Source organism: Chionomys nivalis, chromosome 3, assembly GCF_950005125.1.
Source record: "Chionomys nivalis chromosome 3, mChiNiv1.1, whole genome shotgun sequence".
Classification (NCBI taxonomy): Eukaryota; Metazoa; Chordata; class Mammalia; order Rodentia; family Cricetidae; genus Chionomys; species Chionomys nivalis.
The window spans coordinates 97,063,072-97,090,690 of NC_080088.1; the positions used below are offsets into that span (position 1 = coordinate 97,063,072).

Sequence of the window (27,619 nt, forward strand, 5' to 3'; positions counted from 1 at the left end):
TTTCTCCTCCCTTCCTCCCCTCTACTCCTGTTCCCTCCTCTTTTGCATCTCTCTCTGTCTTCCTCTCTCTCTTACTCTTTTTTTATTTTTTTATGGAGTTTAAGATATTGCCCAAGCTCTTCTACAGAACCTCACCTAACAGGCTTCACCTGGAGGGTTCTGGGTAAACACTCCACCCTTGAGCTACACTCCCCCACCCCAGCTCACTTTTTATTTTGCAGTTTAAACAGGATCTCACTAGGTGGTCCAGACTGACCTCGCTCTAGCTCCAGCAGGCCTTGAACTCCTGATCTTCCTGCCTCTGCCTCCCCAGCAGCTGTGATTACAGACTGCACTATCACCAGCCCTTCGTGTGTTTGCAGTTTTGAGCTAGCTTCAAGGGCTGGGTACCTGGGCAAGTGGAGCGAGGGCTGAGGAGCGTTGCAAAATGATAGGAGAGGGAACCAGTTCTGTCTGACACTTAACTAAGTGGGATCAGTCAGGCTGGTGTTTGTCCTATCCCCATGCTCCCAGTGTGCAGGGACGATTGTCCTTAGGATGTCAGAAGTGGAGTGTGTGTGGAATTACTACAGCATACGACTGAGCTGTTCCCGGGAAGTCAGAGGTCCCCTTGCTGATGGTGCTGGCTGCTGAGACTGACATGGCGTTTACAGATCACTGCTTCTCTAAGTGGATTGCAAGCTGTAATCACGTAATCCTGGAAATTACCCTGCTGTGTCCTAAGTAGTTGTTGAACAAATGACCTTAATAAGCTACTAATGAGATCCAGCAAAGTTTTTGTGAGGTTTTTTTTTTTTTCTTTTTTGGTTTGCTCTTTGAGACAAGTTCTCACTAAAATTTTGGTAAGATTAGGTATAGTGGGTAAAGGCATTTGTGGCTGAGTCTGAGGACCCGAGTTCGATCCCTGGGACTGACTCCCACAAGTTGTCCTCTGACTTCTGCATGTATGGTTGGCACACGTGTGTGTACTCTCTCTCACACACAAAGTACCTAAATGTTTTCGTTAGTCAGGCAGTGGTAGCGCACGCCTTTAATTCCAGCACTCAGGAGGCAGAGGCAGGTGGATCTGAGTTTGAGACCAGCTTGGTCTACAGAGTGAGTTCCAGGACAGCCAGGGCTACACAGAGAAACTCTCTCAAAAAATGGGGGGATGTTTTGTTTTGTTAAAGTTGCCTTTTGTCTTTTATAGTTATGTGACCACACAGTGACTGAAGAAACAGAAGTTCAGCCCAACGGTCATGTTCAATACGGTTAAGTGTGCAGTTGTGCAGCTCGGCCCAGGCTTTCTGAAAGGAAAAGGAAAGAAGAGGCAGGCAGGGGAGCCGATGCAATTGAGTAGGTTTGTTATAGAAAAAGAAAGGGCTGCTTGGCAGAACCCAGAGGCAGACCCTGCCTGGTCACCACTCAGCTGCAGGAGACACCAGTCAGGAGCCCGTTCCTTCCTACCACTGGACTAGAGACTTCTGTCTAGTGGCTTCATTTCCTTCCTTCCTTCCTTCCTTCCTTCCTTCCTTCCTTCCTTCCTTCCTTCCTTCCTTCCTTCCTTCCTTCCTCTTTTGATGTGTGTGTATGTGTGTGTAAGTATTTGTGTACATGGTAGGTGCAAAACAACCGTGGGTGTTCTGGTTCACTTCTGCTGTTAACTGACACAGCCCAAAATTATCTGAAGGAGTCTCAGTGGTGGACTGACTGGGTCAGATTGGCGAGTGGGGAGTTCTTAGTTGCTCATTGATGAGGGAAGGTCCAGCCCAATGTGTGTTTTCATCCCTAGGCAGGTGGGCTCCGAATCTTTTTGGAGAGGGTGTATGGTTTTGACACAGGGTTTCTCTCTGAAACAGTCGTGGCTGTCCTGGAACTCACTCTGTAGACCAAGCTGGCCTCGAACTCACTGAGATCCGCCTGCCTCTGCCTCCCCGAAGAGCTGAGATAAAGGCATGCACAACCACTGCCCAGCAGCTATCACTTTTATGAGGTCCTCTCTTGACACTTGAGCTTCCATCTATATTAGAATATCTTTATTAAGGGACTGAAGAGATGACTCTGTGGATAAGAGCCCTAGCAGCTGGGGCTGGAGAGATGGTTCAAAGGTTAAGAGCATTGCCTGCTCTTCCAAAGGTCCTGAGTTCAATTCCCAGCAACCACATGGTGGCTCACAACCATCTGTAATGGGGTCTGGTGCCCTCTTCTGGCCTGCAGGCATACACACAGACAGAATATTATATACATAATAAATATTTTTTTTTTAAAAAAAAAGAGCCCTAGCAGCTGACAGAGGATCAAGGTTCTGCTCCCAACACCCACAGATGTCAGCTCACTACCACCTGTAATTCCAGTTCCAGGGGATCTGGTGCCCTCTGTTGGTCTCTTCAGGTACCTGCAGGCACATGGTACACAGAAACACACACATACATGTAAATAATGCATCTTTTAAAATATCTTTATTAAACCCCAAATCTAGTTCGCACGCACATACACACACATACAGACACCTGTTCTGGATCAATGTCTCCTCCATGTAGCTGGAAGAACACAGGTTAAGAGTCAAGAGAGAGAGACGCTGGGGGCATCCCAGCTAGCAATAATTCCCTGAGGTGGGTACTGGCAGTGCCTTTTGTTGAGAACCTGTGCAAGCTGTTTGTGCACAGTCTGTGTGCCTGCACAGGTCGGAGGAGGGCTTCCAGCACTTTCTCTATCATTCTCCACCTTAGACCTCTGAGACAGGGTCTCACATTGAACCTGGAGCTAGGCTGGAAGCCAGTAAGCCTCAGAGAGCCTTCCCAACAGCGCGGGGTATGGGAGTGTGACCTTGCCTGGCTTTTTACATGGGTTCTGGGGATTTGAACTCAGATCCTCACTGGACAAGACAGCTCAAAAGTGGACAGTATTGACAGTCTGTGGTTTGAGAGTGAGCCCCTCAATCAGCTGCAACTTCATGGCCCCTGAAGCCCCTGAACAATCACAATATACATTTATTTATACATGTATTTATATGGCATCACAAGCTGCAGACACCTCTGTCCCCTTGGGTCCAGCTGTAGGAGGCCATGCGAGTTGCCCCCCGCAGCTTCTGTTCCTGGGGGAGGCTGGAGTGCCAGAGCAGGTATACCCAGAGCAGGTCATGGCTTCCAGGCACAGGGTGGCGCCTGGAAATGGCCTGTCCTGAGGTTATTAACTGGAGCCTGGTCCGAGCATCCTGGGGACACTTTTCCGCTGGAGGAGGAGGGCAGGAAACCGTGTCCACCAGGCCAGAGCTCCTACACGTAGGCGTTTTTGCCATATTTGCCAAAGCTGACATTGCTTTCGTCCGAAGTGGTTTTGGGTATCACGACCGTAGAAGCCTTATAGGGAAGCCTGGCCCTGCGGAAATAAGAGGAAGGCAGGGTCACAGGTGGTCACAGCATGTCGCCATCCTCACTCCATCCTCTTCCCTCTCCTCACCTGGTGGCTGGTTCCTCCTTAGAGGCGCAGCAGCAGGTGGAAAAGAGACAAATGCCACCCAGAATGGAGAGCAGGGAGGCACTCCAGCCCAAGTAGAGAGCAGGGCCCAGCTCGTACCTAGGGAGCAGAAGAGGTAAGTGCCAGCCCAGAGGGGCTAGGCCGAAACCTACCCGTTGTCCTCAAGGGCAGGGTTTCTCACTTACTTGGTTCCAACATACAAGGGGTTGAAGAAGTCAGTAGTGATGTTGACGGCGTACCAGGAGATAGCCACCATCCCGCAGGTACCTGGAGAAAAGGGTGGAGGGTGGTCCTCTGGGCCCTTCTCACAGCCACAACCTCTCAAAGCAAGAGAGCTCTGAGGAGTTTGAGGGACTGGACGTCATGTCCAAGAGAAATAGTCCCTTCCCTCTGTCCCAGACACAGCCTGTGGCCCAGACACATTCAAACGCAGCCTTTAGGCCTCTTGAGTTCTAGGATATCTTACTTTTTTTGTTTGTTCTTTGTTTGATTTTGTTTTTCAAGATAGGGTTTCCCTGTGTAACAGTCCTGGCCATCCCAGCACTAGCTCTGTAGACCAGGCTGGCCTCGAACTCACTGAGATCCACCTGCCTCTGCTTCCCAAGTGCTGGGATTAAAGGTGTATGTCACCACTGCTCAGTGGGATATCTTACATTTTTAAAGATAATCTTATGAAGCCTAGGCTGTGTAAAACCCAGCCTCCATCTTTGGAGGCCCCTCCTCTGTGCCCCTTGAACCTTGACCCCTCCCCAGGAAAGGTCAAGACCATTCCCACGGGCTATTTAAACTACTCCACAAAAAATAAACATGTGGTTTTCCCTTTTCCTCTCCAGTGGTCGCATTGGCGACTTCCTGTTCCCTTCGGGGCCACCCAGGAGCAAAGGTGTCTAATTAAATCCGGATATTTTTTAATCTGGTCTGATTTGGCTTGATTGGGATTATTTTGCATTGGCAGAGAGCTCACATTAGAAAATATTCCTAACAGGCTGTCCTTGAACTCACCACGTAGCCTGGCATGACCCTGATCCTGTTACCTCATGAGCTACCACACAGAGTTAACTCAGTGCTGGGGATGGAACAACTGGGCTTTCAAGACAGGGGTCATGATTGGCTTCATTTTCTCTGCCAGTTAAAGAATTAAGAGGCAGGGAAAATCTCAAGCTGGACAGGTGGCAGAGAGAAACCTTGAACACAGCAGATGAATCAGCAGGTAATTCCTGCCGACCTCCCGGTGGGTTATCATCCATCGCTGGTCACATGGCTCTATGCCTGCTAGTCCTCAAATATACTGAGGGGCTAGGATTTGAAAGAGTCCCTGGGGGACAAGGAGAGTGGCCATGCCTAGGTCATGAAGATGGTGAACTTCTAAGATGGCTGGCTTCCCCCTCCCTTCTGGACTTGGAACAAAAGCCTGGCAGCTTAAAACAAGGGCATTGTCGGCTTTTTTTTTCTCCTGCCCATGGGTGAACTGGCTCATCGGTTCAGTGCTGGATCAGGACATGTTACGCAACAGCTGCGGGCCAGTCAGTCATGTTGTCTTCACACTGACCAACGCTAAAGAGGAAAGGCTCTTCAGACTTAAACGTCCCGCCTTCAAAAGATCCTGGACTTTTGGCTTCTCAGTTTCCCCTCTGCCTTGCTGAGTGTTTCTGTGTGTCTCCTCATCCCCGATAAATGCCTTTTCTCACCTGCTGATTCATCTGCGGTGTTCAAAGTTTCTCTCTGCCACCTAGCCAGCTTGAGATTTTCCCTGCCTCTTAAGTCTTTAACTGGCAGAGAAAATGATCACGACCCCTGTCTTGAAAGCCTGGCTGTCAAGAAAGTCTTTCCTGCCCCGACAGACATCCCTGTGGGTTATCACCCGTCACTTGTCACGCTGGCTGAGGGACCTTTCCAAACCTTCAGATCTAGAAAATGGGAAATACCCATCCTGTCTGGATTTTTAAAAATGACTATTATCAATATTATTGTTTTACTATTATTGGTGTGTGGGGGTATGTGTGTGAGTATAGGTGCTCACTTTCAGAAGTTGGTTGTTCCCATCCACCCTGAGGATACCTGGACCAATCTTGGGTCACCACAAAATCCATTTCTTCGCTTACCAGTTCTACATGGTTTATTATGAAGAACGTGTGCAGAAATGTAACAAGCTGGACAGTAAAGTATAGGCCATCTATAGCGTTGTTACTGTGAGTGTGTGTGTGTGTGTACACCCTGACTCTGATCCCCCGTAAGTTTTGGAGGACATAGCCTCTCAGGCCTGGCAGGGATATGGCTCAGTTGTGTGCGGGGCAACCCTACTCTTGGACACTAAGTTGTGGTCTAGAGATTTGCTGAGTACAGACAGGGTAGGGAACAGGGAGAGATGGACAAGAGACAGCAGGGGTCTGCGAGGAGGAGAAGGTGAGATACACTTGAGAGCAGGAGAGGAGGACAAGAGAAGCCGCGGGGGGCTGTGGCGAGGGCCTCCCTAACCCATGCACCCCCTACTCCCTCATTACCAGCAAGGATGTGGAAGGTTCCTGCAATGGCCAGCATCTTGACCTTCACGGAGAGATCGATGTTTCCCACGTTGGTGCAGCGCAGCCCCACCATGCCCAGAAAGAGGCCCAGGAAGCCCAGGAGGATGGCAGTGATCATGAGGGCGCGGCAACCCTGGACATACCCTGGGGAGCGGGCGGGGTGAAGCCGTCAGTGTTTCTCTTCCACACATCCCTCGGCCGCCATGCTTTCCCACTGGTCTCTAGCACCTAAAGCTCCTAGCAATTTTCCCCTCCGGGATTCACATCAGCCTCCCTGTTGGTTCCCTCGTGCTGCACCCCTCCTTTCCCTGCTAGGGTGCTACTGTCGAAACTTTAAAAAAAACGAGGGGAGGGGTGCTGGCGCTGGTGGTGGCCCACACCCTTAATCTCAGCACTTGGGAGGCAGAGGTAGGTGTATCTCTTTGAGTTTGAGGCTAGCCTGGTCTACAGAGTGAGTTCCAGGACAGCCAGGGCTACACAGAGAAACCCTGTCTCAAAAAACCAAACACCAAACCAAAACACTCAAACAAACAAACATAAACCCAGGCCTCATATTTGTTAATAACTGAGCGTGACCTAAAGCTTCTGATCCTTCTGTCGTCGTCCCATGTCCATCTGTGTTGAGTCCGTCGGTCCGTGTGCCATCCCTCCACCCCTGTCTCCACTGCTAGCATGACAGGCACACACAACCAGATCTGGTTTATCTGGTGTTGGGGATTCAACCCAGGTGTTGCCAAATTCCTTCCCTGGGTGAATATAACCAACGTCTACTCCTTCCTCTTGAGGTCCCAGGAGAACAAACCAAAATAGGAGTCCACCAAATACCACCTTGGGGGAACCAGCTAGTTAACTGGGCTGCCTCACAGAGAGCACAGAGAGTGCTTAACTGGCAGAAGGGTGGCCGACCCAAAGCAGCCACAACAGTCTTCATCCGGCGTGGATGATGCTCCCATAGCATCTCCTAGCTGTCCCCTCGAGGGGAGATATACATACACACATAGATAAATACACACACACACACACACACACACACACACACTCCAGCCTCTCCCTAAGACACCCATGCGATTAGGGTAGAATTGCAAACAAATGGTTGGGAGGGGTGACTGGGAGGTTGGGGTGAGGGTTCCGTGCCTCCTCCCATCCTCTCCTTAAAGAATGTCACCAGTCCACAAGCCTGCCTCTCTGAAGGACCCTAGCAAGCAAGGATACCGGATCTCACTAGAACTTCAGCATGTTAGGCAAGCACTCTACCAACAGGCGGCGCTACATCACCTGCCTGTTTGTTTATTGGTTGATTGATTGATTGAGACAAGGTCAAACTGGCTATGTTGTCAAGGATGATCTTGAGGTAACTCTTGATTCTCCTGCCTCAGCCTCTGTGTTGCTGGGATTACAGGCCTGTGCCGACATTCCAACACCATGGACACTCTGGGTTGGAGTTGAGTTTCTTCTGAAGTAACCAGCAGGGGGCAGTAGTGACTCAGGGCAGATGGTCTAGAGCTGGGGGGGGGTGGTTGGGGGATGGGGAGCTGGGAAACCTGAGCGGAGGAACTCATCCCAGTCACTTCAGCTCATAATCTTCTGGTGCCTCAGTTTCCCTGTTCTCAAAGATGAGGAAAGCTGCTAGCTCCTCCTGCTTTTGATGGTTGTCAAGCACTCTCGGGGACCTTGTACCCCTTTCCCGGGTGGGGCCCAAAGTACGGTGGAGTTACGAGGGAAGGAGGAGGGACAAAGTTCTCTGAGAGGACATTATGACTCCCAGCCACACCTTCTAGAATTCCCCACCATTTTTGTTTGTTTGTTTGTTTTGTTTGGTTTGGTTTTTTCGAAGACTGGGGTTTCTCGGAAACAGTCCTGGTTGTCCTGGAACTCACTCTGCAGACCAGGCTGGCCTTGAACACACAGAGACCTACCTGCCTCTGCCTCCTGAGTGTTGGGATTAAAGGTGTGCACTAACACCTGGCTTCCCACCAGTTCTTCTTTTTTTTTTTATTCTTATTTTATGTACATTGGTGTTTTGCCTGCATGTATGCCTGTGTGAGGGTGTCAGTTCCCGGGGAGTTAAGACAGTTGTGAGCTGCCATGCGGGTGCTGGGAACTGAACCAGGGTCTTTTGGAAGAGTAGTCAGTGCTCTTAACCGCTGAGCCATCTCTCCAGGACCGACCCACCAATTCTTTTTGTTTGTTTGTTTGTTGTTGTTTTGTTTTTTTGTTTCTTTAAAGGGAGTTTGGAATGGGAGCGAGAGGTCTCGACCCACCAATTCTTAATGTGCAGAGAATGCTGATGGAGAAAGGAAAGATGACTGAAGGACCTACAGGTCCGTGGGTCCAGCGTCACAGTGCAGGGTGGCACAGGCGTGAAGTCATTGATTAATAGGCTTGGCTTGGTGAGCTATGTGGGAAATCACCCCCGTACCCAAGAGGTTGAGGCAAGGGGGCTGCAAGGTCAAGGCCAGCCTGGGCATCTCAGCAAGATTGTCTCAAAATGAAAAACAAAAAGAAAGCTGGGCGGTGGTGGCGCACGCCTATAATCCCAGGACTTGGGAGGCAGAGGCAGGTGGATCTCTGTGAGTTCGAGAAACTGGTCCTCAGCCCAGGCACAGTGGATTAGAATCACAGCTACAGAGTGAGTTCCAGGACAGTCAAGGCTACACAGAGAACCCTGCCTAAAAAACAAAAACAAAAAGCAAAACAACCCAATAAAATGAAAATAATAAATAAGAAGAGGGCTGGGGCTCTACCTCTGGGGTAGAGCATTTGCTTGTGATTCCCCAGGGAGGGGCTGGGGTAGGGTGGCTCTTAGTGCTTGAACACCAGCCTAGAATCCCTCAGTGAGGGACAGAGGGTATTGTCTAGCATGCATATAGTCCTTAGTTTAACCTCTAGTACTGGGTGCAAACAGATAGGATCCCTCTTGGGACTCAGCAGACCACAGAGGAAGAAACTGGTCCTCAGCCCAGACACAGTGGATTAGAATCACAGCTTCCTCTCTACTTCCTCGGCCTCTAGGCGGGGTGCTTAGCTCTGCAGAGTGGTCCAGCTAATGATGCAAATATTTCTGAAAAGCACAGATGTACATGGGGGAAGGGCAGTGTCCGTATAAAAGGAAGAGCTAGGGCTGGAGAGATAGCTCAGAGGTTAAGAGTATTGCCTGCTCTTCCAAAGGTCCTGAGTTCAATTCCCAGCAACCACATGGTGGCTCACAACCATCCGTAATGGGGTCTGTTGCCCTCTTCTGGCCTTCAGGCATATACACAGACAGAATATTGTATACATAATAAATAAATAAATGAATAAATAAATAAATAAATAAATAAATATTTAAAAAAAAAAAAAAAAGGAAGAGCTAGATACGGTGGTGCATACCTGTAATCCCAGCACCTAGGAGGCCGATGCGAGAGGATCTTTCCAAGTTTAGGGTCAGCCTAGGACCACTTAGTGAGGTTGGGGAACGAACTACATAGCAACACGATGCCTTAAAATACCACACACACACACACACACACACCACGAAACAACCCAAACCCAAAAACACGAAAGGGAAGTGACTACAGCCCTGGAGACCTCAAGGCTTTCCATCCTCCATCACCCCCAGCAACCTCCCATGTGATTTTCCTCCAAATTCATGTTCTCTTGCAGGCAAAGAGCAGCAACACGGTGAGCAGCCCCTCTTGAGTGGCTAGGCTCACAACCAAATGCCCTCTGCACACCGGGGATGCAGCAGGCTGGCTGGGCGCCGAGTTGCCCCACATCTATGGTCCCTTCTGAGCACTTACTGCTCTGAGTTTGTGATCCACCCAGACACCATCACTGCTCAGGGCACCTTCCAGACTAATGGGGCCATTTCCCAGCATCCACTTTCCCCCCTGGGCTGGCCTCAGAGCCTCCCACCCACTCATCATCTACAGTCGGACTCCTCGGAAGGCAAGACCGGAACCTACGGCAGGGGCAACCGGGGAGGGTTCGCGGTCATCGACTCTTGGTCTCTGTAGCACGAGGAGACTAGGAAGCCCAAGTGGACCCCTTGGGGGAAATGACAGCACGGGGAGCAACGGAGGGGTTACTGTGCAGGGGAGCAAGGGGCAGGCAATGCAGGTAGCAAAGGAACGCCAGGGCCCAAGTTAGAGCTGCATGCGGTAGCATGTTAACATCTTCAAACAAAACAAAACAACAAAAGCCACACTCTGAGCCCCAAATATACATGTGTGTCCACATAACCACCTCTCCAACATCCACCCAGACTTTCAGGAGACTCTCCTCCACAATAAGTGAGCTGCGTCGAGGGCCCTCGAGTTCAGCAGGGTAGGTAGACCACAGTCCGTTAGTGTCCAGAGGGTTACTGGGGCTAGCAGTCAATCAACCAAGATGGAGTCTTGGTCTCACCCCTGCCAACTGAGCAAACACTCCCCAGAATAAAACACTAAAATACATATAGCCAACGTCCCATTCACGCCCGCAAGTTTTGTTGCCTAGAGGCCTCATGACCACTCGCGCACCGGCACCGTGACTGCTCTTAGTTTGCGGATGGCCAAGACCAAATTCATCATCCAAGACCATTGTTCATCTGCGGGCTGGAGCTAGCAAAGGCCTGAATTGCACCTGGAAGCTCGACTTAGCTAGGGAGGGTCACATGTTAGGACAGGGAGCCATGTATAGCTCTGGGTCATGCAGGACTCTTTGCTGCAGCTGCCCTGAACCGAGGGCTTGACCTGAACTTGTCATTATGGTGCCCAAGGCCAGACCAACGGCAACCACCTCCAACCTGTCCTCTAGGATATCTCCAGCCAGCCACCCAATCTCCCTCTGTCCCCTAGAGCCCCCTTCACCCCATACCAGAGAGGGCCAGCATGGAAGGGAACTCCCAGCAGTTGGAGACTCCCATGGAGTCGGTGGCACAGCTGTACCATAGGTTCTCAAAGATGGTGTTGGTGGTGATGACGTTCCCATTGACGGTAGACACTCTCCAGTAGCTGTTGGGTAGGGTCACTCCCAGCATCAGCAGTCCCAGGGCTGCCATGAAGAAGCCGAAGGTCTCCACAGCTATCGACATGCTGGGATGTAGATCCCCCAAGGGGCTGGAGCCCCAGGGATTGGGATAGATGTGGCACCTCCAGGTGAATTCTGGGGGCTTTGGAGACTAAGGAGGGAGGAGGGTGTAGGACGGGCCGTGGAGCTGCGATCCCTGTCTGCCTTCTCCTGGAGCTCAGTCTCTGGGACTCTCTCCTTCCTGGCAGGTCAGAGGAATGAGCCAAGCCTGCTCTGCTCAGCAGCTGTTGACTGCGATGGAGGGAATAAACGGGCCAAAAGTCCACCCCCTCCCCCGGCCTAGCCCGGGACTCCCCGCCCTAGGAGGGGGGGAGCTTGGACTTACTAGGAGACTCAGGGATACAGCCAAGGAAGGAGCAGCCCCCAGGGATCCATCAGGAATCCAGGGGAAGTGGCCTGTCTCTGACTCAGCTGTCACCAGGGTCGGGGAACGAAATGAGAGGGACAGAGTTTTCAGTAGCTGAGAGATCAGCGTGTCGAGAGAGAAGAAAACTTCCAACGGGCCCACCACGGGCTTCTGCGATGGATTGAGACCCCCAAGAGCAACCCAAGTCACTGAAGACCCCAAGTTGGGACACTTATATCCCCCGAGGACCAGGAAAGTTGATTTTGGGGCGACAGAAGCTCTGGAACCCAGCCACCTGGTTCCCACTAGACTCCAGCATTATCAAAGGGCTGGAGGTTTTGGCTCTCAGCCTTGTTGACACAACATTATTGGCTTCTTAGGTTGTAATGGGAGTTGGGACCACAGATCACAGCTCCCGGCACACTCCCATCGCCCCAGCAGTTGGTAATTGCCCTGGATCTGAAAGCCGCAGGCTGAGGTGAGGCCACCAAATACTACTTTCCTCCAAACTTCCTGAATTGTCCCTCCCGGAGCTGACCTTTGACGCTTCGGTATTGAGCTTGATCTCGCTGCCAAGGGCCCAGGGGCCCAGGGTTGGGGGATGGATCACGGGCCTAGGAAATGATTCTGGTTGATCTCTCTGCCTATTCACTTACTGGGAACTTATCACCAGCTCTATTAATTCATCCTGATAAACGGAAGTCTCTGGGTCCTCCAACTCCATCCTGGCTGCGCACCTGTCTGAGCATAAAGATTTCCTTCTTGACCACGTCTCGCTTGGTGAGTTGGCACCAGGGTTCCCTTTCTGGAGTATGTGAGACAAAGCCATGCCCTCTGACACCCCCACCCTTTTCCTGCATCAGACTCCTCCGTGCTCCCCCCAGGTACCCCGCCCCCCAGCAAGCCTGGCAGGGGCTGTGGAATGATAAGTATGCCGGGAAGCCAAACAGGCCCACGCAGAGCCTGGCACAGGGGGCGTGGGGTGAGATCTGTGAGCTCTCTGCCTCCCGTCCCACAGGCTGGGATTGGGGTATCCTGTGCCCGACAACCCCCACAGCCCCTGGCATCTTCATAGGGCTTCCTCTCTCATACTACGTCACCCATCCATGCCCCCCTAAGAAGGACTGGATAGAGGAAGGGGAGGGGGCAGGAAGACAAAGGGAGGGAAGGGCGGAGGTTTTCGGAGGAAGCCCAGTGGGGGCCCCCTGCAGTGGAAAACTCCAGGCGGCTTAGTGGGTCAGAGGAGACCACGGTAATAAATCCCAGGCTGCTGTTCCCTCTTCTGTTTGCTGTTCTCCCAGGATTCTGGGGCAATGGAAAGGCCATGTACTCCGAGCTGTTCCCTGTTCCTGCCTTGTGCATTCAGGATAGGGGAGGAAGGAAGGGTGTGGGCTGGGATGTAGGCAGAGGAACCTGGAGGGGGGTAGCGGGGGCCACAGTGCACCCAGTGAACTCGCTCCTCCCTCAACAGACTCTCCGGCACAGAGGTTCCCAAGCCGCAGCCCAATTTTATTTACACTCATTGCAAAGCTTGACTCAGGGCTAAACAACAGGTGCTGGGGGATGAGAGGTTGAAGGTCACGGAGACTGCAGAGATGGATGACGAGGGGTGGGGAGGAAAAGGGAAGATGATGGTGAGGATGGACAGGACCCTCTTCCAGTGGCCCCCAGGCTCCCGGGTGCGCCAGGGCAGAGAGTGGGTGAGGCTGTCTTCAGGATTTGGACTTGGAGACAGCTAGTCCAATGAGTCCGGCCAGTCCCGCCACACCCAGGGCCATGCCACCAACAATGGCCATGCCCACTAGTCCATCTGAAAAAGAGAGGGGGCCGTGAGCAGATTGGTCCTGCCCCCCACAGAAGAGTCTGGGGGTTGGGGCTCCAGGGACCCTCGAGGGGGGTAGGTTTGATAAAGAACTGTGGGGGGGTGTCACCTTTCTTCATAGCCTTGTCAATGAGGCGCTCCAGCTCCTTGGCCTGGGTGTTCTGGGGCTCAGTCTGCAGCAGTCCTCGCACGTACTTTAGGGCCTTCTCATACTCCTGCAGTCAGAGGGAGAGCGCCTCACACCACGTGCTCGCTCCTCAGGATGCTGCCCGCCAGCCCCCACCCAGAGCCGTCAGTCCTTCGCGGGCCTCAGCTCAGGCTCATCTTCCTCCCCCACTCCTGCTACAGCCCCACCCCACAGAGTAGAGTCCACAAACAGCCCAGCTGTGGGGGGGTGATAAGCTAGTGGAGATAACAGCTACAGGCATGGGGCTGCACCCCAATCCTGACGTCACCATGATCTCCACACCCTGATACTCTCTCATCCTCCCTTAGAGTCTGTCCTGGAATTACTGTATACCCATGCACGTACACCCCAGCCCCAGCCTTTGCCCGCTGCTAACTTCCTGAGGGCCAGGGCTCTGTCTGGGGGGGTCTCAAGCGGATTGAGCAATGGGAAGACGGACTCTGCGCCTTACCTTGAGTCGGTAGTTGCCCGCTGCCAGGTAGAAGACATAATCCCGCTGTTCCTCTTTGTTCCCTTTGGGCAACAGCTCTAGAGGGAGAAGGGAGAGGAGAAAGATGGATTCTCTCTCTCTTGTTTTTTAAATTTATATTTATTTTATTTGATGTGCACTGGTGTTTTGCCTGCATGCATGTCTGTGTGAGGGTACTCAGATCCTCTGGAACCAGAGTTATAAATAATTGTGAGCTGCCGTGTGGTAGCTGGGAGTTGAACCCAGGTCCTTGGGAAAAGCAGCTGGTGCTCTTAACTGCTGAGCCGTCTCTCCAGCCCCTGGATTCTCTTTTTAACACTGCGCCCCACAGGTCCTGCCACGCTGACTCACCCCCGTGCGGAAGCTGGGAAGGTCACTGTCCTAGACCTCCATTATCAGCTTCTATCACCCTCTGCTTTCTAGTTACAGCCCCGTGTGGATGCTGGGAACCAGCGACCTGGTCCGCACTGCTGCAGTCTGCATGGAAGGGCGCATCCCCACTGGTCAGCTACTGGTCACCACAAGGTCACTCCTGCCTGACATTTGCATTCCCTCTTTTGTGTCAGCTACCTGAGGACGACCAGAACTCTAACCCTCCTGCTGCCACCTCCTGAGTTCAGGACCACACCTGGTTTCTGCGGTGCCCGGGGGGTGGAACTGGACCGTGCTTCAGTCCCGTACATAGGAGACAGGCACTCTGCTGATTGAGCTTTCCCCTTTCCCCGAGATGGGGTGTCTCTGTGTAGCCCTGTCTGTCCTGGAACTCACTCTGTAGACCAGGCTGTCCTCGAACTCACAGAGACCCACCTGCCTCTGCCTCCTGAGTCCTGGAACTAAAGACACACACCACTACAACACATCCTTTTCTCTTAATTTTCCGAGTGACCCTCACCTGACTTTTTTTTTTTTTTTAATTTTCTCTCTCTCCGTGTGTGTGGGATAGGGAGGAGTTAAGATTAGGACTCAGAGCTATCAATGGTGGTGCACACATTTAACCCCAGTACTGGAGAGACAGGCAGGAGGATCTCTGTGAGTTTGAGACTAGTCTGATCTACAGAGTGAGTTCCAGGACAGCCTGGACTACAAGAAGAAATCCTGTCTTAAAAGTAGGCAGACAGCCGGGCGGTGGTGGCGCATGCCTTTAATCCCAGCACCCGGGAGGCAGAGGCAGAGGCAGAGGCAGGCGGATCACTGTGAGTTCGAGGCCAGCCTGGTCTACAAGAGCTAGTTCCAGGACAGGCTTCGTAGCTACAGAGAAACCCTGTCAGGTGCCTGGGGCTCCTGAGCGCTGGAGCTACAGGTGCACGCATCCGTCCTTTGAGGTCAAGTTTTACGGTGCTGAGACCTTCTCGGTGTCTGCACTGCGCCGCTCATGAGACTCAGACACTCCAACACCACTTTTCCTGTTGTGTCCTGCTACACAAGAAACCTGAAGAATCCGAACTGATCCAAGTAGGGGACAGCATTTGCTTTTACGAGGATCCCGGACCTCACAGATCACTTCCCAGCACTAAGGTGGCTGAAGCAGACGTGGAAGCGTCCCAAGCTATACAAAGTTTCAAAATCAAAAACTAAATGACACAGGCATCTTTGTTAGTATTATTCTTTGATTGCCTCTGGCAATATCCCAAGATGCCCCTCAGATTCCCAAACCTACAGATATAAAGGCCCTTATATAAAATTAAACAGTATTTGCTTAGAACCTAGCTGTATTCCCCAAAGATGCCTTTTTAAGACAGGGAGCTCGGGGGTAGCCCTGGCTGACCTCGAGTTTGATCGGTACGTAGCTGACTCTGGCCTTCAACTTCCTGCTTTCATCTCTGCAGTCACGTCCCCATGCCTCCACCTTTGGAGCGCTGGGATCACATGCCCTTAATACAACAGCCCCACAGATATTCTAATCTCTAGAACTTTCTTAATTACAGCTAACCAACACAATATAAATGCTACATTAACAGCAATTAATAACCGAACAAGAAATGTTACGTGGATACCGTGTGTGTGCTATGTACGTGTAGCTGTGTGCACATGCACACACAGACCAGAGGCACTCTCTACCCCATTCCCTTGAGAAAGAGTCTTCCTCTGCACCGGGGCTAAGACTGCAGCAAGAAAGCCCCCAGCAATACCTCATTTCTATTCTCTATACAGACATTTGCAACCACAACTATCAGCTTTTTCCATGGGAGCTGGGGATTCGAACTCAGGTCTTCATACCTGCACAGAAGCACTCTGAGTTGCCTGAGAACATGTATTTTTTCCCCACAGCATCTTACATCATAATGAATGTCTGGATGTTGAAATTGGGGATACAGAGGAGCAACCTAGTCCTCTGCTGCGGTGAAGTTACTGGTGGTTACTGGGTGACGAATGAGCCATGGGGTGAGGGTTCCATGTTGAAAAGGATCCTGGAGGGGTGAGGTCAAGGGACCCAGCGCCTTACCCTCCAGGAGCATGATGCCTTTACGGATGTCATCATTGTATTTGCTTCGCACCAGGCACCAGGCGTACTCAAACTGTGTGCTTTTGGATACTGAGCCAGCCGCCTGCTCAGACTGAAATTTCCTTTCAAAATTCTGTCATTAGAGAGAAAAGACATCATTTATAAGCAAAGGGCATCCAGCGTTCCCCAGCTGAACCACCTTCCCCTTGCAGATCCTTGGTACCCAGGCTCTGTGCCCTCCCCTCTGAAGGTCCCTGCACCCAGCCCCTAGTGGTACCAAGTGGAGATGCCACCTGGTGGCAGCTGCGGGCACTGCTCCTGGACTAGCTGACCCCAAGAGGCTGAACAGTAAACATACTGCCCCAGCAGCTAAATGACCTCCTACGCGACCTTCGCTTACGGTTGCTGGTCCCTTTCCACCCCCATTCTTTTGGACCTGGATCTGCCTCACTATAGTTCTAGAAGAGGAAAGAAAACGACACTGCAAGGACGAAGGCTAGTCATGCAGTGAACCATGCCGGACTCAACACTAGCAAAAGCGTATGCCGGTGACTATGCTACCTCATCGCCTGCATGAGTACTCCAAATTCCCAACTCTGCATCACACTTAGCCCCCTAAGACTCAAGGCCTCAAGGCTGAGGTGCCGAAACCCTGGAAACTTCAACTCCCACCAGGCCGAGGAACACAGCGCAGGTACCCACAAAAAGCAGGATACCGCAGAGGCTGCTGGGAGCCGTAGTCCAGCTTCCCCAACAAGTCGAAGCCGGTAGTGCTCCGCCTCGGCTAGCTCTCCTCAGGAGCTGCCCTTGCCGAATCTGCTCTCCTCCTATGTCCCAGGCCTCACCTTCAGATCCTCCACGGACACCAGCTCGTTCAGCACGGCCTCCATGGCCACTGCGCCTGCAAGCCTCACACTAAGGTCTCTACTGGGCCACGGTCTCCATGGTCCAGTGTCAGGGACGGAGAGGCACTTCCGGCAACGACCTGTGGAGGCCCCGCCCCTTCCTCCTGTGCCGGGGCGGGCGGTGGCGCTAGCGCCTACGCTGGGTTCCTCTGCCTTTGGCCTCCTCTGGTACCCTAGCTAGACCCTACCTCCTTGGAGGATCACGTTATCCTAGCGACCAGTCTAACAGCCCCTCACTGTGCTGGATCCGTAGACCCCTGGAAGCTATTTATCTTCAGTGTTTGCAACAAAATCCTAATGGGTACCAGGGACCCGAGGGCCTTGGCTTACACACTACAAGAGGATTTGGTAACTATTTCCCCACAGACTTGGGGCACATGACCACAGTGGATACTAAGAGTAATATGAAGAAAAGCTGATGGGGCAAGAGAGACAGTGCAGGGGTCAAAGGCCCATACTGCTCTTGCAGAGGAGCCAAGTTCAGCTCCTAGCGCTCACACTGGCTCACAGCTGCCTGTGACTCCAGCTCCATGGAATCCAGTGCCCTTTTTTGACGCCCCCCCCCCCATAACTGCACTCCTGTGCAATGTGTCCTCATGCAGACACATAGGTATGCACATAATTAAAAATAAAAGTTAGCTCTTGCAGGGTCAGATCTTTCCAATGTAATTTAGCCAAACTATCTTCTTGGGGTAACTGAGGACCCGAGGCCTTCGGCCTGAGGAGAAGGGATGCGTGCTAACTTCTGGTATTTTAGTATTAGGTGCAGTACGTGGTAAACAGTCTGGGCCTTTCATCTTGCCCTTCAGGCCCACAATGGAATTTAATACTCAAAGATTCAGCACCCTTTTCTGTTGTTATGTTTTTTGAGACAGAGTCTTCCTATGTTGCACTGTCTTGCCTTAAAACTCTGAGCTCTGTCTGCCCCTGCCTCCCAAGCTGTATACCACCATACCCAGCAGCCTAATGCATTTTTGCCAAATATGAAGAAAGTAATTACCAAAACCCTATTTGTGGCTGCACAAATTCCCCCTCCCTTCCGTGTGTGCGCATGCTCCTGAGGCCCAAAGTCAGCCTTAGATATCACGCCTTAGGTGCCAACCACCTGGGTTTGTTTTTTGAGACAGATTTTCTCACTGCCCGAGTCAGGGTTGCAATGGCTGTGATGAAACAGCACAGCCTGGGGAGGAAAGGGTTCCTTGGGCTGACACACACACATCACAGTTCAACATCAAAGGAAGTCAGGACAGGACTCAAGCAGGGCAGGAACCTGGGAGTCTGCAGCTGATGCAGAGGCCACGAAGGATGCTGCTCACTGGCTTGCTTCCCCTGGCTTGCTCAGCCTGCTTTCCTATAGAACCCAGGCCCGCCAGTCCAGAAATCACAACGGGCTGGGCCCTCCGCCATCAATCACTAATAAAGAAAATGCCTTACAGCTGGATCTTATGCAGGCATTTTCTCGACTGATGGTCCCTCCATTCAGATAACTCTAGCTTGTGTGTCGAGTTGATAGATTGGTTGGCACACTCACTGCCCCGCCCTATGATTCTGAAACCTGCAACGAACAGAGGCCCTCTGCACGTGCAGCCCCTGGTATTCCTTCTACCCCTGCCCCTTGCTTACTGGCTGACTCTTCGTTCATGATGAGTACTTTCTATACGCTGCTCACTAAGTACCGAGATTGACCCCGATAGAAATCAAACTCCCGTCCCCATGCATCTACACTGGGGGCATAAAATAAACAGAAGCAGAGTTGAGAATGGTGGTGCAGGCCTAAAATCCTGGCACTGGCAGGGGGATCAGTAAGTTTAAGGCCATCCTTGGCTACACAGCTACTTCAGATCCAGTCTAGGGTACACGAGACCCTGTCGGGAGACTGAGAATCCAAGGCTTTCTCGGAGGCCCGAATAAAAAGACAAAGGGGAGGTTATTTGTGTGTCATTGTCCAGAAGCAGGCTTGGTAGGTCTGAGGCTGGGGCCCATGCGGCGAAGGAGTGAAGACTGCAGCTTATTGGGATCCTGTTCTTCCCCGTGGGCTGTGGCTATCAGTCCTTGGGCAGATGTACGTGTCTGAGGTATCATGTATTCTCTTTGCCAGCATCGTCTGATTTAGCTCTCTGCTACTTTGGCCCATTCTCCCCTTACAAATACTGTGTAAGATGCTGTATTTCTTTCTTAATGGCTCAGCATAAGCCACCAACTTCAGCAGCACCTCCCGGTCCCAGCTGTCTGTCTTCTTTATTCTCACTCCCAGTCCTGCCCCATGACACCTTTACTTCTATGGGTTCAGGTCAAGATCCTGTCTCCCAGCACTTGGGAGGCAGAGGCAGGTGAATCTCTGTGAGTTCGAGACCAGCCTGGTCTACAAGAGCTAGTTCCAGGACAGGCTTCGTAGCTACAGAGAAACCCTGTCTCGAAAAACCAAAAAGAAAAAAGAAAAAAGAAAAATGAGCTAGAGATAGCTTAGTACTTAAGAAACAGTCTGGCCAAGTGTGATGATACAGGCCTTTAATCCCAGCACTTGGGAGGCAGGTGGATCTCTGTGAGTTTGAGGCCAGCCTGGTCTACAGAGTGAGTTTCAGGACAGCCAGAGCCATGCAGAAAGATCCTGTCTCAAAACACCAAAACACATAAAATAAAGAACGAAGAAAACAGCCTGCCCTTCCAGAAGACCTGAGCTCAGTTCCCAATTCTCATGTCAGATGGTTTACAACCTTCTGTAACTCCAGTTCTGTGGATCTGATGCCTCTGGTTTCTGGGGGTTTCTCCACACATCATATACACATAATTAAATTTTTTAAAAATAAAAAACAAAACCCCAAACAGGGTGACAAAGTGATAGATGTATATAGATCACTCTGACGCAATGTTGGTAAGATCCCTGGGTTTTGTTTTTTTGAGGCAGTATTTTCACTACGTAGCCCTGGCTGTCCCTGAATGGCCTACATGGCCCAGGATAATCTTTTTTTTTTTTTTTTTTTTTTTTTTTTTTTTGGTTTTTCGAGACAGGGTTTCTCTGTGGCTTTGGAGCCTGTCCTGGAACTAGCTCTTGTAGACCAGGCTGGTCTCGAACTCACAGAGATCCGCCTACCTCTGCCTCCCAAGTGCTGGGATTAAAGGCGTGCGCCACCACCGCCCGGCTCCCAGGATAATCTTAAACTCATAGAAATTCACCTCCTCTGTCTCTTAAGTGCTGGGATTAAAGGTGTGGGTTACCATGCCCACATAAAATCCCTGAGGGGTGTCACAGGAACATCCTAGTCCTGAATCCCTTGGGTCTTCCTGAGGAATGAGAACTCTTTCATTCTCATGAGGTGGATTCTGGTGGATCCTAGGTAGCTTCAGGACAGAAGCCCCTCCAGAAGACCACAGCCCAGATGAAAAGTTTGAATCTCTGTGCCTTACCTACCCCTTGTTCATTAGGGGAGTGAAGCTGCCATAAAAGGCTCTCAACTGCAGTGCAGGGCTTCTGAGCTGGTGATCACGTGGAAGTATCATGAAGGCCATGCATGAATTACCCTCTATGCCCACGCACGTCTTCCAGTTGGCCATCCTGAGTTGTAATTCCCTAAGAAAGCAGTGATGGCAGCGCTCCCTTGAATCTCTCAGCTGTCACAGCGCTCAACCTGAAAACTAGGCACGCGGAGGTGCAGGGGCAACCTGGGGCTCATGAGGGCCATCTGAAGCAGGCAATGTCTTGACGGACTGAGTGCTGTAACTTGTGGGTTCAGATGCCAGCATAGGGGAGACCCCAAGATAGGGTCCACAAAATGGAGAATCACCTGGGATCTGGAGAATTTTGAACCCAAGTTTGTGTGAGGTTTTGAGAGGAGAGAAATCGTTTTCTCGTTTAAGTGGGGGCTTAGGCTGTAGCTCAGTGTGCAGGGTGCTGCCTAGTAAGCATGAGCCCAGGGCTTGATCACTGGCACAAAAACACGGCTCCGTCGGTAAAGGTGCTAACTGCCAAGGCTGATGACTGAGCTTGGTCCCTGGCACCCACCTGGTGGAAAGAGCTGATTTTCACTAAGCTGTCCTGGTGCCTCCACACTCAGCCCCTCCACTATAAATGAACAAATGAGGAGGGAAAGAAGGGAAAGAAAACCAGAACCCACACAGGAGATGAAGGCGCAATGAAACATTACAGAAAAGGGACCAAAGAAAGGAAGCTGCTGTAGGACGCAGTGATGCGCTCAGAGGAAGCGGGATTCTGGCGTAACAATGGGAAGGAAGGACCAAAGCAGGCAAATGGGAGCAAATTCCAGGCCGACAAGGGCAAGGGCACTCTGGACCTGGAGGCTGTGAGCCCAGATCCTAGTTACTGCAGGAGCAGGCAAGGGGGTCACAAGCTAAGGGCCCACCAGGATCAAAGAATGAATTCAAGGCCAAGCGAACTTTAATGAGACCATGTCTCAAAATAATGAAAGGTGTGTGTGTGTGTTGTTCAGTGGTAGTGGTTAGGAGAACTTAATTCTCTTGCAGAAGACCCATATTTGGTTCCCAGCAACCACAATGGTCCCAGAAGATGTGAAACACCTCTGGTCTCCAAGGACACCTGCATCATGTCATGTGCACACACTCACACACAGATACACATAATAAAAATAAAATAATTAATTTATTTTATATGCATGAATGTTTTGTCTGCATGTATATATGTGCACCGTGTGCATGACTAGTGCCATCGGAAGTTGGAAGAGGGGATCAGATCCCTCAAAACTGGAGTTATGTAAGGTTGTGAGCCACCATATGGGTGATGGGAACTGAACCCAGGTCTTCTGTAAGAGCAGCAAGTGATCTTAACTGTGGAACCATTCTCCTGCCCCAAATAAAATAACTATAAAAAATAAACAGCAAACAAACAACTAAAGCTGGGTGCGGTGACGCACATCTTTAATCCCAACACTCAAGAATTGGAGGCAGGAGGATCTCTATGAGCTCAAGCCCAACCTGGTCTATTCAGTGAGTTCCAGGCCAGCCAGAGCTAACTAGAAAGACCTTATCTCAAAAACAAACAAATGAAAAAGAAGGCTGAGGATATAACTTGGTCACAGAGCACTGGCTAACCCCCAAGAGAGGGCTGGGGTGTTGCTCAGTGGTAGGGCACCTGCCTAGAATCCCCCAGTGAGGGGCTGGGGTGTGGTTCAGTGGTAGAGCCCCTGCCTAGAATCCCCCAGTGAGGGGCTGGGGTGTGGCTCAGTGGTAGAGCATTTGCAGCTGCCTGGGTTCTATCCCTAGCACTGAACAGAAACACACAAGGACTTCAGGAAATCTGACCAGAGGGAGTTGGCGAAACTGTGAGAGGAGACCAGGTTGACAGATGTTTCTGTCTTGGCAGACCTGATGGACACCCTTCAACTCCTCCTTGGGATAGGCCTCTGAGACATAAGAAAAAAGGCTCTAGAAAGTTACTGTTCTCACGTGGAGTCTAATGTGCATGACAAAGGCCGTAACACAAGTATGGAGAGCGGAGGACAATTCTGTAAAGTTGGTTCTCCCACTTAACATGGTGGAGGGGATCACTGGGGCGTCAGGCCTGTTCAGCAAGTTCTTCACCTACTCAGTATCTCTCCGCCCCGGACCTGGGATTTTTAACCTCAGTTGTGCCTTAAAGGAGGTTTTCATTCTCTCAGTCCATGTTTTCCCGGCTTGTTTTCCTTCCTTCCCAGTCTCTAGCTCAGGCTAGCCTCAAACTCACTAGGTAGCTCAGGCTAACTCTGAACGTCTGTCTGATCTTCCTGCTCCCACCTCTCAAGAGCTGGGATTACTGGTGTGGTACCACCACTTCTGGTTTATGTGGTGCTGGGGAGGGGAATGCAGGAGTTCATGCAGGATTTCACACATGCGTAGTGAGCACCCTACTGGCTGAGCAACACCCCCATCTCCTCTTCTACTTGCTTTGAACCAAAGCTGCCTTCAATTCTGCACCTGGTTCTTACTGACACTTTAGATGAGAAAAGACAGAAGGGGCTATCTATGTGTTTAGAGCCCATGCAGGAGGCAAAGTCAGTTACGTACAGTTACTCCTCTATAACAAAGTGTATGCCTCAGTCTATACTCCGTTTTTGTGTTTTTCTTTTCCTATGTAGCCCTGTTTGATCTAGAAGGCCTCGAACTGACAGAGATCCACCTACCTCTGCTTTCCTAGGATTAAAAGTGTGCACCACCATGGCCAGCAGGTGCGCATGTCATAATGTCCACGTGGAGGTCGGAGGAAAACCTGCAGGAGGACTCAGTTCTCTCTCCCACTACGTGGTCTCGGGATCAAATGCAGGTTGTCTGGCTTCGTGGCAAGCACTTTACCCGTGCCTCCTAGTTACATTTTATTGCTGCTACAGACCGTGACCAAAAGCAATTTAGGGAGGAAAGGGTTTATCTGGTTTACATCCCAAACATCATCCATTACTGGGGGGAAGAGCAGGGCAGGGACCCAGAGGCAGAGGTCACGGAGCTGTGCTGCCTACTGGCTTGCCCCTCATAGCTCGTTCAGCCTGCTTTCTTATAGAACCAGGACCACCAGCCCAGGGATGGCGCCATCCACATTGGACTGGGCCCTCTCCCATTGAAATTCAAGAAAATGCCCCACAGACTTGCACATGCCAATCTGATGGAGCCATTTTCTCAACTGCAGTTCCCTGTTCCCAGCACACCGCTGAGCCATCTCACTGGTCCCTAAGTTTGGAAGTACTTGTTCACTGTCTCCAACTAGAGGGGAAGAAGGAAGTCACAGTGAATGTTAATTCAGAACCCAACCCAGGCGAAGCCATCGCAAAGAACCGGTTTTGAAGGGGGTGCAGTTCTAAAATTACTCCCCAGCACCATTGCCCCCTCTCCTGAAACTGAAATCTGATTTCATCCTCAGTGCTAGTGGCTGTTTGCTCTGTGCTGTTTTTCAGTGTGCCATCGGCCACTTGTGTTGATCATGGGCTGAGTCCTGGCCTCTTGCCTTAGGCTGGGTGGTACCCGAGGGCAGGATCTACATCTGTCTGCTCTTCCCGAGTCCAGTTCAGTGCCTACCACCAGTAGACACTCAAGCCGTAATTATTGAGGAGACAGATTCTTGTCATTAGTAACTTTAGAAACAATTGTTTTTCATTTTATGTGTACGGATGTGCATGTGTAAATGTGTATCACATATAGGCCTGGTGCCCTCAGAGGTCAGAAGATGGTGTTGGATAACTTGGAACTAGAATTATGGATGGTTGTGAATCACCATGTGGGTGCTGGGACTTGAACTTGGGTCTTCTGCAAGAGCAACAAGTGCTCTTAACCTATGAGCCAACTCCACCCCCTCATTATTAACTTTTAAAAATTATTATTAGAGAGAGTGTGTTTGTGTGTGTGTGTGTGTGTGTGGGTGCATGTGGAGGCCAGACGCTGGCATCCAATCTCTTCCACTACTGCCCCCAACCTTATAGACCGGGTCTCTCTCTCTGAACCCCGAGTGTACCCAGTAGACTGGCTACTTTGCCCTGGATCTACCTGTCCCCACCCCCAGCGCTAGGATTACAGATGTGCACAAGAATACGGCTTTTATGTGGGTGTTGGAGATTAAACACAGGTCACCAGCCTTGACAAGTGCCTTTATGAACAAAGACATTTCACCTGCTCAACATGTATATGTACAGACACATACATGCATGTGTACACACACACACGTATACATATATATGGGAGGCAGGGTCCCAATACCCAGGTCAGCTTTGAAGCCTTGTTTCTATTTTTTTTTTAAACATTATTTATTTGTTATGTATACAATATTCTGTCTGTGTGTATGCCTGCAGGCCAGAAGAGGGCACCAGACCCCCATTACAGATGGTTGTGAGCCACCATGTGGTGGCTGGGAATTGAACTCAGGACCTTTGGAAGAGCGGGCAATGCTCTTAACCTCTGAGCCATCTCTCCAGCCCGCCTTGTTTCTATTTATAGGAATGCTCATCATCACTATTAACTTTCTAGAAAGTTAATACACAGGAAGTAACCTAAGAAGCAGTAAGACAATATAATTTGGTTAAGTAATATACTCTTTGGGAAAATGTTCAGTGAAAGGGAAGAAAAGGACAGGCAGGCACGAAGATACTCATCCTGCATCGACTGAGCGGGAAACCATAGCAAATGGTCTTATTAAATGATTAAATGATGCTACAGACGGCTTAAACAGCACAAGCATATTGGCTTTGCACCTGTAGATGGTAACATTAAAAAAAAAAAAAAAAGAAAACATTTTCCAACACTGGCATGGGTGTGGGCACAAAGGACAGGGACACTGAAGGTCGGTGAGACTAAATTTAGCTGTGGTCCGGATTCTGGGCTCTGGGCCCCTCTCTTGACCTCATCCGGAGCCTGTGCCAGGGGTCAGTTCAGGATGCTCAGCAAATCCTCCTGAGAGGGATGCCGCTTTTGATATCTTCCAACCTTCAGTTACCTTTCTTCTACTTCTCAGTTGCTCTGGCAATGCGGTAACTGAAGATGTAGCATCTAGAGTAAAACCACCCACACTATTTATTAAGCAGCTACTATGTGCCAGGCATTCTTCTCAATGCTAGGTAGGAAAAGAGAACCCTTGTTCTCATGGAAGCTACACCGTCGTGGAAGAGCCAGAATAGCTAATACTTATATAATCAGATAGTTCCTGCTTCCAGTCAACACAGTCCAACCCAGTCTGGCACGAGCTGCATTTCGTGGCCAAAATAGAAGCGCCAATGCCCTTATTGAAATACCGTTTACAGCCGAGAGTAGTGGTGATGCATGCCTATGGCCCTAGCACTTGGGAGACTAAGGCAGGGGGATTCCTGAGTTCCAGGCTGGCCTGGGCTACATGGCAAGACCTTGCTTCAAAAAATAAATAAATAAATAAATAAATGAATGAATGAATGAATAAATAAATAAATAAAAGGCTACTCAAGATAATGTTTGAATGTCTCAACCCTCAGCATCGACCCCACTTACCCTTGCAGCTTCATCTCTGGGCATCCAGGTACCCTGCACCCGAGGATGATCTCATAACAGCCTCCTTTGATTTTATCCGTAGCGATCAACTAGAGCCAGGGCTAGGCCCAGGCTGTTCTCCATAGGCTCTCTGGGGGGTTCATCCCTTACCACGCAGCCCTGCGACCCTTCATGCGACAGCCAATGGGCCTCGTTCATCTTTCCTGTCAAAGGACAGCCACCTGAGGCCAGCCTCAGGGTAGAGGGAGGAGGGCGAGCTTTACGGAAAGCACGCTTGGGTCCCCTCTGGGAGTCTGAACTTCCGGGTGGCACCTCTGCAGGGGCTGCTCTAGGAAGCCGGCTTGGTGATCTGGAGGACCGGGAGCCCCTCCATTGGGAAGAGGAAGTCATTGCGTCTGCGCAGTCGCTGTCCTCCGCAGGGAGGCGGGATCAAGGGCGGAGCGAGAGGACCACAATGGCCAGTGAGCACAAGCTGTCCTACAAGGGGGCGGGGCGGAGCGAAGAGGGCGGGGCGCGACCGGATGCTGGAAAGAGAGTCTCTCCATCTATCAGATTTTTAGATTATTTTTACAGACCCACAAAATGGCTCAGCGGGTACAGGTGCTTGCCGCCAAGCCTGATCACCTGAGTTCGATACCCGGGAGCCACATGGTCAAAGGCGAGAGCTGACTGCTGTAAGTTATTCTCTGATCTCCATACATGCACCTTGTGGTGTGCACATACACAATATAAAATGTAATAAAAATGATTTATTATTATTTTAAATTAGGGTGTGTGTGTGTGTGTGTGTGGTGTATACGTGTGTGAATGCCTGTGGAATCTAGAAGTCCGACTTGGGTTTCCTCTTCAGTCCCTCTTTTTGTTTTTGTGATGGTCCCGCTATGAAGTCCTGTTCGATCTGGAATGCCTTGTGTACTTGAGGCTGGCTCCCAACTCACAGACCCGCCTGCCTGCTCTCCGTCTGTCTTGTTTTTTTTTTTTTTTTTTTTTTTTTTTTTTTTTTTTTGAGACAAATTCTCTCACTGAACCTGTGTTTGATAGAAGTGACAGGCATCTCCAGAAGCCTACGTGTTCTTTAGCCAGAACAGCTGAACACAGTCTCTCCTCGGGACAGTGTGAATGGCATGGATGGGAAGGGAGCCCTTAGCGGATAGAGGGTTCCATCTGCAGGTCAGTTCCCTGTAGTGTCAAAGTGGTAGATACTAGTGGGTTTGCTATGTGGATCAGCTCCTTATCAGGCAAGTCAACTTTCCTGTCCATCTGAGGCTTTGCAGTAATTAACCCTCCAACCTGGAGCTCACCAAATAGTCTGCCTGACCAGCGAGCCCCAGGACCCTCCTCCCCGCCCCCGGCTCTCCAGCACTGGGTTACAAATGCCTGCCCCACCATGCAGAGCTCTTTAGCTCTTTACGTGGATTCTGGGCATTCAGACTCAGGTCTTCATGCTCGCATGACTAGCCGGTTACCAACTAAG

At 50.8% G+C, this 27,619-nt stretch overlaps 2 protein-coding genes across 3 annotated transcripts; both read right to left on the reverse strand.

Annotated features, from left to right (window-relative positions):
- Window positions 1-2,433: 2,433 nt before the first annotated feature.
- Window positions 2,434-11,244, reverse strand: Cldn15 (claudin 15). Its single transcript, XM_057765537.1, has 5 exons — window positions 10,815-11,244; window positions 5,958-6,122; window positions 3,642-3,723; window positions 3,439-3,555; window positions 2,434-3,357 (listed from the first exon to the last, which is right to left on the reverse strand). The coding sequence occupies exons 1-5, from the start codon at window positions 11,029-11,031 to the stop codon at window positions 3,255-3,257; spliced, it is 684 nt and encodes a 227-aa protein (XP_057621520.1). The 5' UTR covers window positions 11,032-11,244; the 3' UTR covers window positions 2,434-3,254.
- A 1,617-nt stretch (window positions 11,245-12,861) lies between these two features.
- Window positions 12,862-26,407, reverse strand: Fis1 (fission, mitochondrial 1). 2 transcript variants are annotated; one of them, XM_057765560.1, is made up of 5 exons: window positions 26,146-26,407; window positions 16,295-16,427; window positions 13,834-13,910; window positions 13,305-13,410; window positions 12,862-13,183 (listed from the first exon to the last, which is right to left on the reverse strand). In XM_057765560.1, the coding sequence occupies exons 1-5, from the start codon at window positions 26,167-26,169 to the stop codon at window positions 13,086-13,088; spliced, it is 438 nt and encodes a 145-aa protein (XP_057621543.1). In that variant the 5' UTR covers window positions 26,170-26,407; the 3' UTR covers window positions 12,862-13,085. The 2 variants fall into 2 exon arrangements, with proteins under 2 accessions (XP_057621543.1, XP_057621542.1); XM_057765559.1 differs by lacking the exon at window positions 26,146-26,407 and adding an exon at window positions 17,140-17,296.
- Window positions 26,408-27,619: the final 1,212 nt, after the last annotated feature.